At 38.2% G+C, this 14,554-nt stretch overlaps 1 protein-coding gene across 2 annotated transcripts in view; it reads right to left on the bottom strand.

The window, feature by feature from the left end:
• Positions 1–1,146: 1,146 nt before the first annotated feature.
• itga3b (integrin, alpha 3b) overlaps positions 1,147–14,554 on the bottom strand; it is a 45,417-nt gene continuing 32,009 nt past the window's right edge. Inside the window, exons 10-26 of one of the 2 annotated variants that reach the window (XM_079594472.1) lie at positions 14,245–14,325; positions 14,071–14,138; positions 13,854–13,990; positions 12,766–12,912; positions 12,590–12,687; positions 11,683–11,839; positions 11,334–11,411; positions 11,096–11,175; positions 10,882–10,959; positions 8,283–8,385; positions 7,648–7,824; positions 7,458–7,565; positions 7,256–7,369; positions 7,074–7,172; positions 5,199–5,324; positions 3,807–3,964; positions 1,147–2,277 (exon numbers count right to left, since the gene is read on the bottom strand). In XM_079594472.1, the coding sequence (XP_079450598.1) occupies positions 3,854–3,964; positions 5,199–5,324; positions 7,074–7,172; positions 7,256–7,369; positions 7,458–7,565; positions 7,648–7,824; positions 8,283–8,385; positions 10,882–10,959; positions 11,096–11,175; positions 11,334–11,411; positions 11,683–11,839; positions 12,590–12,687; positions 12,766–12,912; positions 13,854–13,990; positions 14,071–14,138; positions 14,245–14,325 (1,762 nt within the window). In that variant the 3' untranslated portion in view covers positions 1,147–2,277; positions 3,807–3,853. The remainder of the gene's footprint in view (positions 2,278–3,806; positions 3,965–5,198; positions 5,325–7,073; positions 7,173–7,255; positions 7,370–7,457; positions 7,566–7,647; positions 7,825–8,282; positions 8,386–10,881; positions 10,960–11,095; positions 11,176–11,333; positions 11,412–11,682; positions 11,840–12,589; positions 12,688–12,765; positions 12,913–13,853; positions 13,991–14,070; positions 14,139–14,244; positions 14,326–14,554) is intronic. The other variant, XM_079594471.1, reaches the window with a different exon arrangement.

Here is a 14,554-nt window from a genome sequence, read left to right as displayed (position 1 = left end):
CATATTTCAGTCCTAAAACTCTAAAGCGCTGATTGGTTCCTCTAACGCTGACCAGACATCCATCATATACAGTATTTCGTACATTGCCGGCGATCGCCCAGCTGCGCGATTATGAAAACTTCTGTTTACCCTTCCTCCTCCCCAGCACCACTATAGCCCCTTTCACACAGAATTCCAGAAAATACACAGATAATGTGTCGTTTGATTTTGGTTCATTCACACTGCCAGTGATTTTCCTGGATCTGCGAGTGCATTCGTTCACACACATCCCGGTAAGATCCCGTAAAGACACGTGACGTCAGGATGAGACGTGTAACGTACGCATTGAAAACATGTACACTAACGCATCGCGTACCCTTCCACAAAGCTGGCGAACGCTCTCTGCTTCAGCGCGGATATAAGGACCTCCTGGTCTCTGCTTCGTTCCAGTTTGCAGACATTTTTTTGTTCTTTCTTTGAAAGAAAAGCAAGAGCAACAGAGTCGCGCGATGGCACGTGCGTCATCACAACCACACCCCCCTTACGGCATTGATCCTGGCTTTTGTTCACACAGGGCGCGTTCCGGGACTGATCCCGGCAATGTTACTAGGTCCCCAACGTGTTTGCGTTCACACAGAAGGCACTCTGGCAATTTGGCAACCGGGATCAACGCGCTGTGTGAAAGGGGCTTTATAGAGATCTGTACAATTCTTGTACTTGCTCAGCATTATCGTAGCAGATCTCGTCTGCCAAAATCAAGCATATGTACTTTCCATGCCCCATGCCAACAAATGCTGGGGTTTCACTTTTTTGAGTATACGTGACACCTAACGAGATTCCTATTAGTAACGTGTAAGTAACGTTACATCTACATGTCTTCATGTGTTAGAAGAGTATAAGTAGACTGGTAGGGTAAGGGTTAGAATAAGTTGATGTACTTGCAAAGTAACTTATAGTCAGTAGAATGTCTTTTTGGGGAACATTACAATAAAGAGTTAGCAGATATTAAGCAGACAGTCTACTAACACTCTAATGACAGTTAGTTGACATGTAGTTGCAAAGTTGCTTACAGTCAACAGAATGTTCAAAACGAAACATCAAGCAATGTTGGTTAAATAATACAGAGTTGTCATGACTGAAATATATTTGAGATTTTTTTCTTCGTTTGAGACTCACCCAACTAATTCTGATAGGAACATAATGATTTGAGCAAACATTTTACACACTTTGACATTATAGTCTTCAAAATAAAGGTTCCAAAAGGAGGTTTTCACAGCGATGCCAGTGAAGAACCATTTTTGGTTCCCCAAAGAAGCTTTCAGTGAACGGTTCTTAAAAGATAACATTTTTTTCTTTTTAATAATCTGAAGAACCTTTTTTCCACTTTAAAAAACCTTTTGTGCGCTGGAAAGGCTCAGTGGATGTTAAAGGTTCTTCATGGAACCACTGATGCCAATAAAGAACCTTTGTTTTTAAGAGTCTTTCTCCATGGGAGGAAGAAGCTGGAAAAATAGAGCAGTTCTTAAACTTACAGAGTTACAAAATAAGCATCCAAACAAAATGCAATTGAATTCAGCAGAACTGGAAATCGTGTCTATTTCCTCAGCGCTGTTTTATGAGAACAGCTCTCAGATCAGTTTTAGCATGATGGAAATGTCAAGTGAAAATGACCCACTGCTTTGGCAGGTAAACTATACAGTAGCACACATCTTCTGACCTCAACATAAGGGGGAAAGTTAGTATGTCACCTTAATTACATACAACAACAACAAAAAAATATATTATAGAGGAATGAAATTAAAAAAGCAATAAAGCACACGCTTGAAACCAAAACATATTTACATGTTCATGAAGACCGAAAAATAGTCAAATAAATCAACTCATCATTAGTAGAGACGTGACGTCCCAGACAATGCCGACAATCTGGCTTTGCTGAAAGTGGTTTAATGGTCTACAAAACATGATATTGCACACAGACCAACACACATTTCAAAACACGTTCTCAATAGCTCACTGCGTGTGGATGATGGCTCCAAACGTCAGTGTCCAGTGTCTGATGAGTTGTCAGGGTTAATAAAATACATCCTCCAATCGTCACGCTCCCCTGGCTCTGGACGGAGAGAGGTGAAGAGGTCAGTAGTAATATTCATGCATTTCTGTCCAGTTGGTGACCCAGAGTTTCTTGCTCAGTTCTTGCTCGGGCTGAAAGGCCAAGTTATAGCGTTCCTCTTTGCGTATTTTCACACCGTGGTACTTTGGCATTATCCTGTAGTAAACAGCCCTCTTGAAGAAACCACACTGCGCAAGAAAGACAGTGAATCAAAGAAATATTTCAGGTAAGAGTAACAGATATGCTTCTTAATATAACTTCCCCCAAATTTAAATTTTCTCATTCACTCATCCTCATTCTAACCTATTTTTTTTATGTTTTTCTTGAAGACAGTGATTTATGCTGCAAAGCTCTGAAAAACTTCACAAAAGCAATACAAATAAAAGTAATCCATATGATGAGTGCACTATATTTCAGATCTTGTGAAGCCATTTGATCAATTTGTGAGAAACAGACCAAACTTTTAACTGTTATTCACTGGAAAACTTAGTTTCTCATTAGGCTTGTTCAAATTTGCTGCGCCATGATTGTTCACGTGACACAAGAAAAGTTGTCTGGCATCAAATTTGAATTGAATGCAAGCACAAATGACATTAGTCATATTTATCATACTTTTTGGATGTTTTTTTGTTGGTCATTTCTGGAGCTTTGCAGTAAAAAAATCCACTTTCCTAGATTAAAAAATAGCAGCTTGGAAATTGTGCATCTCATTTTGTTTCACAGAAGAACATAAATAATATGTGGTTAGTAAATGATGACATAATATTAGTTTTGGGGTGAATGTGTAACACTGTATAAATACATAAACATGATTAAAGATCATAGGATCTTTAACAGTCACGTCCTGGAAGTAAAAGCTCCATTCATTTTCTACATAGGGAAATAAATTTAAGGATAAAACTTTAAAGACAGACATACTGTGAGCTACGAGGTTGTTAATCAATGGCATTTGCTTGAGCATGCAAGTGTGAGCATGCATTATTTCAACTTCTTTTCAAAATAATTGTTTAACAGCAAAATATGTGGTGAAAAACTACATTACCCATGATGCTGTACAGAAAATTCTACCAATCAAGAGTCGTAAAAAAGCAAACCGCGCCTAAAGAGCTTTTTAGCTCCGCCCACTCCCATGAAGCACTACGAATGCCACAATTGAGTCGGTTTCCCTACGCTCTCAAATACATTTTAATTTGATTATGCTGTTCGCAATGCTTCATGGGTTTGTAGTTCTTTCCATCATTAAAGCCATTAAGTACACAGTCTTGTACATTTGCATTTTTGTCAGATTTTCAAATACTTTTTTGCTTTAAATCAAAGTTTGTAGTGTTATGATTTATCTTGTAGCCGGCTGGTTTGGTTCATGGCTTATAACGAAGACTAAAATTCCTATGGGAAAAATGAATGGAAAAAATACTTTTGGAACCCAAGCCGCTGAAAAAGTAGGCAGATTGCAGTGGAAAAAAGAATGTACTGAACCGTAAAATGTCATTAATGGAAAAAAATTGCATTGAGATTCCCATTTGAGGTCCATTTTACGTGGGAATATTTAGGGTTAGTTTCCTGAGCAAGACAGAATAAGAAAAGAGGAGATTGTTATTTGACTCTGGCAGTGATTACGTGAAGGGATTACGGAGTTAGAATGTGAGTAACAGGCTTGCAAAGTGAAAAGTCAGAAAAAGCGTATGTTAACCAGGGAGAGATCCTGGCTCTGCTTTACCGAAGGGCCCTAACGGTGCTGCCATAGCGGCCCACGGGCCCCCAGGCTCAGTTTTCCTCCGTCAGCCTCTCTGTCTCAGAGGGCTGGATCTTTATTTCTGCTTTCTGGGATTTGGCCTCATACATCTCCCTCCGGCTGGCCCGTCGGAAGAAACCGCACTGTGGAGGAGGGGCGGAGCCCAAGGCGGGACATTTATTACTAATTTAAATAACAAGATGCGGTGACATTTCACATCAAGGGTGTGCTGTAAAATTTAATTTCATGGACTGCCAGCATGTGGTTTAAATCTGTCCTGTCATATGGGTCTATTAACCGTCCTTGGTAAAGTTATGGTTTATAAATACATGTTTTAGAAAAATGCCTAAACGTGGATGGTATGATCAAAATTTAATTTCATGCTTAGGCAATTTTATGTAATGGTATACACTATAGTTCAAAAAGTTTGTTGTTGGTTTCCAGTAAGGATGCATTAAATTGACCAAATTGACAGCAAAAACTTTAACAATGTTACAAAAGTTGTTATTTTGAGCTTTCTGTTTATTAAATAATCCCGGAAAAAACGCATCAGGGTGGGAGCGGTGGGATCAGCCAGTAGGGGGCATAGTTTCCCAAAAATAAATAAATAAATATATATATTTAAAAAAATCCCAGCGCAACTGGTATTTAAAGGAACACTCCACTTTTTTTTGGAAATAGGCTAATTTTCCAACTCCCCTAGAGTTAAATAGTTGAGTTTTACCGTTTTCGAATCCATTCAGCCGATCTCCGGGTCTGGCGGTAACACTTTTAGCTTAGCTTAGCATAGATCATTGAATCTGATTAGACCGTTAGCATCTCTCTCAAAAAAAATTACCAAAGTGTTACGATATGTTTCCTATTTAAAACTTTTCTGTAGTTACATCGTGTACTAAGACAGACGGAAAATTAAAAGTTGCGATTTTCTAGGCCAATATGACTAGGAACTATACTCTCATTCCTGCGTAATAATCAAGGAACTGTGCTGGCGTACCAGCAGCGCAATGATATTACAAACTTGTTGGAAGTTACATAACTGGGGACTATTTTCAGGCGCTGTGTAATATCATTGCACCTGCACCCATGCTACCGCAGCACAGTTCCTTGATAACAACACTGACATCAACTCAGATGGACCAGATGATCCATATTCAACGGCATCATAAAATAGCACACACCTGTGACCAATTAATTCAATTCTGTCTAGTCTGTATCACATTTCTACCATCTCATCTCAAGTATATAACATAATACTTCCCAGCCCAGTTTTGACCTGGATTTCAGATCATTCTAATTGATGGGCAAATATATATAGATATTTTAACATTCCTTATATTTGGTCAACATTCCCTCAAAATCAAATAAGTGCACAAATACCTTCCACAGAATGAGACTGATGATGCCTAATAACAGTATCCCTGCAACCGCTGCAACAATGATGATCCAGAGAGGAACTTCATACGGCATCTCCTCTCCCAGCACCGGGTCAATGTTTACTGAAAACTACAGAGACAAAGGGACATTCAAAATAGATGAGCTTTTAGCCATGTCATTAGGAGTTACACTGTGAATATTTGAAAGGGTCAGTTCATCCAAACATTAACATTCTGTCATCATTTATTCACTCTCATGTCATTCCATGGAACAAAAAATAAACAAATGAGTTTATAATGACCACAAAAAAGCACAATTTCCAGTGATAACCCTACTCTTACAACAACTGTTTGGTTAATAACCCTCTGTTAATCAAACTGCCCGTGGGCTGAACAATGCCGATCTGTAGTTTTCACGCTTTTTGCGTCATCTGGTGGGATTCTGCTGAAGAAATGAACGTGAATTTTTCGATCCAGGTAACACAGAGAATGAGTAAACATTGTTTATTTACATATCCTACCGACATTGCTGATTTTCAAACTGCCTTATATTGTTACAAAGTTACACTTTCATTGTCTTTTAAATTAGTCAATATGACTTGTACAGTATATTACAAGATGTTTAAAGGGGTGGTATAATGCCTTTTTCACAAGATGTCAAATAAGCCTTTGATGTCCAGAGTGTGTATGTGAAGTTTTAGCTCAAAATACCCCACAGATATTTTTATTAGGGCTGTCAATCGATTATTTTTTTTAATCGTGATTAATCGCATGATTGTCACGAGTTAACTCGCGATTAATCGCAATTAATCGCACATTTTTTATTTGTTCTAAATGTACCTTAAATTAATACTTTTCAAGTTTGTAATACTCTAATCATCATGGGCATGGATCAATATGGATGCTTTATGCAAATGTATGTTTATTATTGAAACCATAGCCAACATAGAGCATGAAGACGAGACATGTTTCAAAGGTCAGATATTTTTCAAAGAACTTGTTCATGTCTATTAGACACATGAAGAAAGAACAAAGAAATACCAGGTTCCCATTACCGGTACTTCTCTTTCTTTGCACTGAGCAATTTCCTAAAACAAACATGTTTAGATTGTTGCATGACTCTGAAAATACTAAATGTACATTTATTATTACATTAGTTTGTCTCTCTCTGTGCCCATTTTGATGAAGCTAAATTGTCAATAAAACGGTTTGAATTGGTATATTTTACTGTTTCTGTTGTCAAACAACGGAATGAATATGAAATAGTGACTGAAATAGTGACCCATTAAGACATAACCAGCTCTCCCTTCCAAGATATTAATCTGCACAACAATCCTGATAATCGAGCCGTCGTCTGATGAAATCAAATACACATAAGATAAAGACAATATCTGTGCTGTGATTTCGGCTATACTTGCATGTAAAATTAGAGAAGCAACATAATCATCATCAAATTAGAGAAGCACACAGAGAGAGAGAGAGAGAGAGAGAGAGAGAGAGAGAGAGAGAGAGAGAGAGAGAGAGAGAGGTGCGCGCGCGTGCTGGGAGAGCAGTACCGGCAATTCTCAGAAACGAAATAAGGTTTGGGCGCTTTTTTGAAGGGGAAAAAATTGCTAAAGGGGTCTACAATGTCGCTAAGTTGGCAACACTGTGTATCTCCATTTCTCCAACTAGGGGTTGGGCCACGGGTCAAACAGAAAATACGCACCCTGGTCTAGACTACTTTAATGGTACTTTTACTGTTGTTTTTTTGGAGCTTGACAGTCCATGGAGGTTATGAACTATGAAATACCATGAGGGTGAGTAAATAATTCCTTATTGTGTACTTTACACAAAAGTACCTTATTCCTTATTAAACTTTAATGCGAACAGCTCTGACCTCTCTGGTATGGTTGTCCATTTTGATGGTCGGTTTGTCTGCCTGCAGTCTCAACGTGGCCTTCCCCTTTACCTCCACTCGCAAGGCATTGGCGTAATCCTGCAAGAAAACCACAAAGATTCCAGGAGCCATTTAGTGAACATCACGACAAAGAGTACTTGATAAACAGCCACTGTACAAACCTCCAGCAAGGTGCCGTTCCACACACGTGACCTGACTCTGACCTCCGCCTGATTCGACATGTTGTGCAGCGGGCAGGAAAAGGTCAAACAGTGGGCCGTCTGCTTTGAACACTCCTGAACAGAGATAAAAGACATTAGGATGATGAAATAACTAGTGGGACACTATGAAAACCACTCCTCAGAGAGCAAACGTTTGCCTCACCAGCAAATGGGGAACTTTACGAGGTGCCAGGAGTTTAAGAGAAGCTTCTGCATGGGGATATGCAGAGCCCGCCTCTCTCTTAGAGCGTTTAGTACCTCGATCTGACAACTGGAAGAGAAGACAACCGGATGGAGTGAATGAATTGAAAACGAGTAACTGTGGGCTGCTGTATCCATTTCCTCAGACTCACTGTGAGGTTGAGATGGTTGACAATCTTCCCTGGTGGGACACAGCGGGACTCCGTCGCTCCTTTGATCACTATCTCTGTGAGATACAGCAACCATTTCCCATTGCTTACCGCAAATGGCCATTCAAAGTCAATCATCATAGTTCCCAAATTTCCCAGAGGTTCTCCCGGCACTTTCACCTGGAATGTGAACAATTAACTTTTTTAGCGTTTTTACATTTGAGCTAAAGTGCGCTTAAGAGGATAGTTCACCCACAACTTACATTATCATTTACTCACCCTCATGTGACACAAAAGTACATATTCTGAAGAATGTTGGTAACCAAACAGTTCTGGTGACCATTGACTTCTATTGTATGGACAAAAAACTGATTTCTTAAAATATCTTGTTTTGTGTTTCGTAGAAGAAAGAAAGAAACTCATACAGGTTTGGGACGACATTAGGGTGAGTAAATGATGACAGAATACTAATTTTTAAGTAAAATATTGTGGTCTCAGATCTCATTTTGGTCTATTTAGATGTTGTCTACTTTTCCACTGTTGTTTTGAGAATATGCACCATCTAAATTTGAGCCCGATACATTCAAATAAAAATCATTTTGGTGTGTGTCCAAACAAACCTATAAAGCCACACTCACACGAAACACAAACTCCAGCGGACTCCCCACATCACTGGTGCTGTTCATGGCAGACTCCCCGATCACGCTACCACTGAAGGACGTGTCAATCACTGGCTTTTCTCTGCACACGACAGGAGGAGAATCACAGCATTAAAGGAGCAGAAAAGTGATTTCTGAGAAACGCTGTTGAAAGTGGATTGAACCGAGCAGCACAACACGCTTGTAGCCAATCAGCAGTAGGGGGCATGTCCACTCATGATGGGGGAGGAGAGAGAGTGAGCAAGAGGGAGATTTGAAGAAAGACTGTAGAAAGAGAGATGGCCGAGAGACATTACAAAAGAGAGATGGCCGAGAGACATTACAAAAGAGAAAAGTTCAGAGGAATATTTCTGGAAAAAGAAGGGTCATGATCAGGCAAGAGCCCGTGAGGTTAGGTTAGGACCAGTGTTAATATTAGAAAAGCTTTCCAGTGCTGGAGAGAGCTGAGCGGGAAGGCCTGAAAACAGATGCTGAGCTTGTGTTGTTTCTGCTCCATATGTGAGTAACATTAGTTTTGCTATGATTCACAGAACCAAGATATGCTGTTGTCTAATGTTAGCTATAGTAACAGGACAGTTTTGAGTGTCATTGTTTGTCTGGACCTGGTGTGTTGTATATACACTCTTGTTTACTGTATGTTCATTTTTGTGTTCTTCCTTGTCATTCATTCGTCATCTTCGCTAACAAAGCTTTATTTTGCCTTGCTTCAGCTATGATAAAGAGACATCTACTCTTGCATTGCGTGTTCGTGCATTCTGGGGGCGGAGCAATGAAGGGAGGCGTACCTTTAAACGAAGATCATCAGGACTGTTTTTGTTGTATGATGACGTATTAACAGTGCATTAATAATATATTTGATACATTTGAGTTATTATAGTTAACTAAAGCTTAAACTGAAACTAAAACCATGAATCAAACATTTTTGTTACTTGAAATAAAATAAATGTTAAATGAAATAAAATAATATAAAAAACTTAAACAAAAAAAGTTATTATGTGAAAATATAAAAATTAAGTTTCAGGACTTAACTCTGGCATCTCGTGTGTTTAACATCTGCTGTTTTGACCATATTACAGCGACAAAAGACTGCAATTTGAACTAAACTACCATCTACAGAGGCATTGTGTTTTTATAGTGATCAAGTTTATGGATTTATTAAAGTTACAATATGTAGATTTTTTTGCCGCTAGGGGTCGCTAACCTCATACAATAACAAAGACGTAGGTTGATGATGCAGTGATAAGCGGAATGATGGGACTTGCTGTCATGGTGGATCTAATAATGTTTATGGATGAGTGAATACATTCATGTTTTTTAACATTACTGTGGTATGAAGCAGGGCGCGATTGCTAATAAGAGACAGATATCACACGCGTCCCGCGGATATGAAGGAATAAGGACATTTCATTCTACCGAACTACACGTAAGTGCTGAATTACTACTCACACTGGTCAGTTTATTAGACGAATGAAACTTGTGAGGTAACGCAGCGCTGTTTCATTTGGTCTAACGTTACACTATACTAAACAGCATTTGAGTGTGTTGAAAGTTATAATGTTATGCTATGTGTTAGTTTGTTTGCTATATGAGACTAGCAATAAGCTAGATCAACATTAGAATAACATACAGATCATATTCTAACATTTCATCATGTTGAGCTATATGATTTGTTTTATGTACTGTACATTTGCTCACCTGTCTAATAAAGTACATGCAAGAGCGACGTCTCTGTCAAGTCCAAGTTAGTCGCGGAGCTCTCGGCATCTCGAAAACGCCACGCCGATATAGCGATATTGATCCTCGTTTTATTTCTCCCTTTGTCCCAAAGTCTGCTTGCCATGATCCATAATGTTTGAACGAAACAACAACAGCCGCTAGATGTTACGCACTACGCAGTTGTGCATGTCTGTCGCCATGGTTACTACGGCAGTACAAGTGGAAACCAGGGATAACGCAGATATGACATCATTGACAGGCGACAAGTGAACAGGGACGGGCAGTTAAATCTGTTTTTTAAATTGTGAAAATTTCTCTGAATTTACAAATTATTGGAATCATTTAGGATAATGGAAGAACACAATTGAAAGAAATATATAACACTGCGCAAGTGGTTTTTGGATATTTTGATACAAAATTCTTACATATTGCAGCTTTAAAGTGGGCGTGTAGGTATTTAGGTCTAATTTTCAATGTAAAGTATTTTAATATATTTCAGTTTATTATGGGCTTGTTCGCTGTTTTTTTCTTGCAAGATCTGGCAACACAAGCAAGTAAACGCTTGCATATCTTTCTCTGTGAACATTTATATATGTCCTTAACAACTAGTTGATCAGTTCACTTCCCTACACACTGTGTAGAATTATTCTAAATGTGATTGTCACTACCTGCATTTTAATTTGGTTGTAGAATGCGGTTGTCACTCCCGTAAATGACTGAATTGTGTGTGTACAGAACAGGATTAAGCACTAAAAGGTGAACTGACAGACGAATTTAGCTGCAGTGTGGCCTTTGTTTAACATGCACAAATGAATCATCAAAATATTTGTTCTTATTTTTAACAATATATTAAGGTACGTACAAGGTAAAGGTTGTGAGGACTGTGTTCTTCACGTTGAGGGTGACAGGAACAGGATACAGGTCCTTCTGTTCACTTATACTGAAGACAAACACAAACACCGTTCGGTCAGTCACCGTAACAGAAACGACTTGTGAAATCAAATGTCTTTAATGCACAATTTGTAGAGGGGATAATCTGTATAAACCAGAAACCACCTCAGTTACTACATACGTACGTGGAGAGCTGAAGTTGAGATTCAATCTGTTCTGTGTAAAGTGTTATACCAGAGGTCTCAAAGATGATTTTCAATGAGGTCTGTGAAGACGGAAATCAAGAGAGAGAACAAATTAGCGAAACATTTCAGCTGTACAGTCTGATTAGATGAGTTCATTTAAATGGCCCGTGGAAAATGAGTAATCAGAGAGGCTTTTTTAATGTACATGCAAATCTTCAGAAAGGTCACACATTCACACCTTCTGTTTGCTTTTAAATGGGTTTCCCAGTTGGCATATGATGGTGTCGTTTGCGCTGCACTTAATATCAAAACCAGGCTGTAATGAAGACAAACCAAGAGAACAGCATTGAAATGATCATTCAATTAATAAGATTACCTAGAAAAAGTCTCAAGCAGGAACTTAAATTCAAATGCAGCAACCTAGCAACATACTGTACGAAGCAAATCCCAAATCAAAGTGAAAATTGTACAGGAAATACATGAAAACTGTATTGCTCCGATGTTGCTCTTTCATAGCTCAAGAAAGCACAAGCGTTTGAGACATGAAGAGATGATCTTTGTGAAACAGCGTCCCCATGTGGACTCACCGGAGTGCGCACTCCTGAGTATTTGAGTGTGGGGGGGATGGTGATGTTGAGCTCGGCCTGATGGGCGTCCTCGGCCTGCCTGCCTTCATCGGGCAAGTTGGTAACATCCACCATCATCACCAGCTTCTTAATGTTACTGTTGAACTCCATAGTTTGACTGTGAACAAACCAGCACATCCAGCATATGTATTCAAACAATAGTTTTGGAGGAGGACTAGATAATTTGTAAATTAAAATTAAATGTAGATACTTTGATTTCAGACTTTATTATTTAATTAATTATTATTATTTTTTTTTATGTTTTTTATGTAAATTTTATGTTTTAGTCCATGTGCTGCTCTCATGTCTGTCATATCTCTTCTGTCCTCTCACATAATAAAAAAAACAAAAAAACCCTGTTTATTTTCCAATAGTGGCTGACTTACTGTACATTACACCACAAATAATATAATAATATAGGGTAAGTTGCCAATAGTTTGTTTTGCAATAGCTACAAACTAATTGTACAGTATACCCAAAAATAAAATTGCCAATATATAATATAATATAATGTCAAAATAATCAGATTTCGGACTTAATTTATTAAAAATATGTTTTTAATAAATAGTGGGCACTACTATTTATTACGAACACTATGTACCGGTAGTAAACACTACACTGTAGGCAGTGCTACACTCTGAACATTGTTTCACACGGCACACATTTGTGACTTACAGTAATCATTAGATTTATGGATAAGCCTGACAAAATTAGAAGATAATTTAAATAATAATAGTATATAATAATAATTTAATTACTGCTTTCACTCAAAAGACAACTAAATGTAGCAGTAAAACCTCCATCTTTGAATAAATGCTCATGTCTGTGTGTATATTCATATTCAGCAGTTTCCATCAAGAATCCTCACCTTGGGAAGGGATTGTAATTCTCCTCAGCAAACATGGCCTTCAGCTGCAGGTTACTGCTACACCTGTTGTCATCACCACACTCCTTGTGAAAGTTGATCTGAGGAAAAACACACACTGAAGTCCTGCGAGCAGAGGTTTGTGTTCGGCTGAGATGGAAACGCAGACTGGTTTGTACCTCAGTTTTGTCAGTCTGGGTCTGCTGACCGCTCAGCACTGGGAAAGCGTCCAGGTTCTGTAATGTTTGTTGTGCTGCTGCTTTCTGTTCATTCAGGGACACGTTCAATGTGAACACTATGGGCTGAAGTTTGTCCATCACTGGACCCTGCAGAGGGGAGAAGAAAACACATCTTTGTATTCACTAAACACAGATCACAGGTTCAGAATTGCATACTACCATACTACTGAGATCGATTTGAAAGTTTGTATACACACACACACACACACACACACACACACACACACACGATAGACATTACATTTATGTTGGATGCGATTAATTGCGGCTAATCATTTTGACAGCACATTTTATTGTTATTAAATTTAATAACATAATTTACTCCGTAACATAATATAGAATTAATATAAATAAATGCATGCACTATTGTTGTTAAATATAATAATAATAATACATTTATTCATTAATTTACTTCTTTATAAATTAATATAGCCTACACATTGTATAACATACTATAGAATTAATTTAAAATTAAAATAGATAAACATAATTAAATTATTATTAATAGTAATAATAATACATCAATTCATTCTATAATTCATACACATAATTATATAAAATATAATTAAAAACAAATATATACATTTATCATTAATATGATTTATTATAATTATTATCATCATCAGACAAATAATACCCTACTATGGCTATCTAAATGCAGGATTTGCATCAGTGTGAATATGTGTGTGTGTGTGTGTGTGTGTGTGTGTGTGTTCTTGTATATATGGATTATCAGCACACCAATGTGTATAATCAGTGATCACATGGGTATTACAATGTAAACATGGTTTAGGAGGACACCTCCCATGCCCACACATACCAAATGACTTAACAAACATATTAAACTGTTTTTATTCAAATTAAAAAATGCCACAAGCTTTCTGTGATTCTGTAAAAATCCTTACTCCTGTGTGTGTGTGTGTGTGTGTGTGTGCGTGCGTGTGTGTGTGTGTGTGTGTGTGTGTGTGTGTGTGTGTGTGTGTGTGTGTACTGTATGTGCATGGTGGTCTGATCAGGTGGTCTCTCACATTAACATCAAGTTCCAGCTCTTGACATGCGGGAGCAGAGAAAGAGAGAAGGCCTGTAAACGTGCTTTGCTTGTTGTCAAGGAAACGGACTCGGGCACCACGGCGATTCTGGTCCGCGTCTACAGTGAACTTCACAGCTGAAGCAGGACGAAACAAACAGTGTGCGGTTAATGCAATAAACACAGACGAAACACTCCTGAATCAGGGGTTCACTTACTGATGTCCTTCTTGAAGGCTTTGTTTCCATTGCTGAGAGTGTAACTGAAACACACCTTCACCTTTATGCTATAAAAATAACACATTATAATTATTTTAAATGCTACTACAGGACAAGTATAATAATCATTTGACAGCTATGCATACTGAAAAATCAAATGCATGAGCATCTTACCAGGAATTCACACACTGGCTTGGAATCACAATCTTCGGCTCCACTGTAAAGTTTTTGGAGAGGTGGATGACCGGACGCGACCTGGAAAACACACATCAAGCATCACACATTTTGAGGTTATCTTACAGAACAGATTTTTAGTTGAACACTTGTGACCAGCAGGGGGCGCTGCAAGCACGCAGGGACCACATATCTAATTTGGTATCTAGTGTTCATATATGAATGCTTGTTGACTGCTTGCTGTCTGTTATTGTTGTATGTATGGATGTACAGTACCTGTCAAAAGTTTGGAAACAAATACAATTTGTTT

The sequence above is a fragment of the Phoxinus phoxinus genome (assembly GCF_949152265.1).
Source record: "Phoxinus phoxinus genome assembly, chromosome: 21".
Taxonomy (NCBI): Eukaryota; Metazoa; Chordata; class Actinopteri; order Cypriniformes; family Leuciscidae; genus Phoxinus; species Phoxinus phoxinus.
This window is presented reverse-complemented; position numbering and strand designations above follow the sequence as displayed.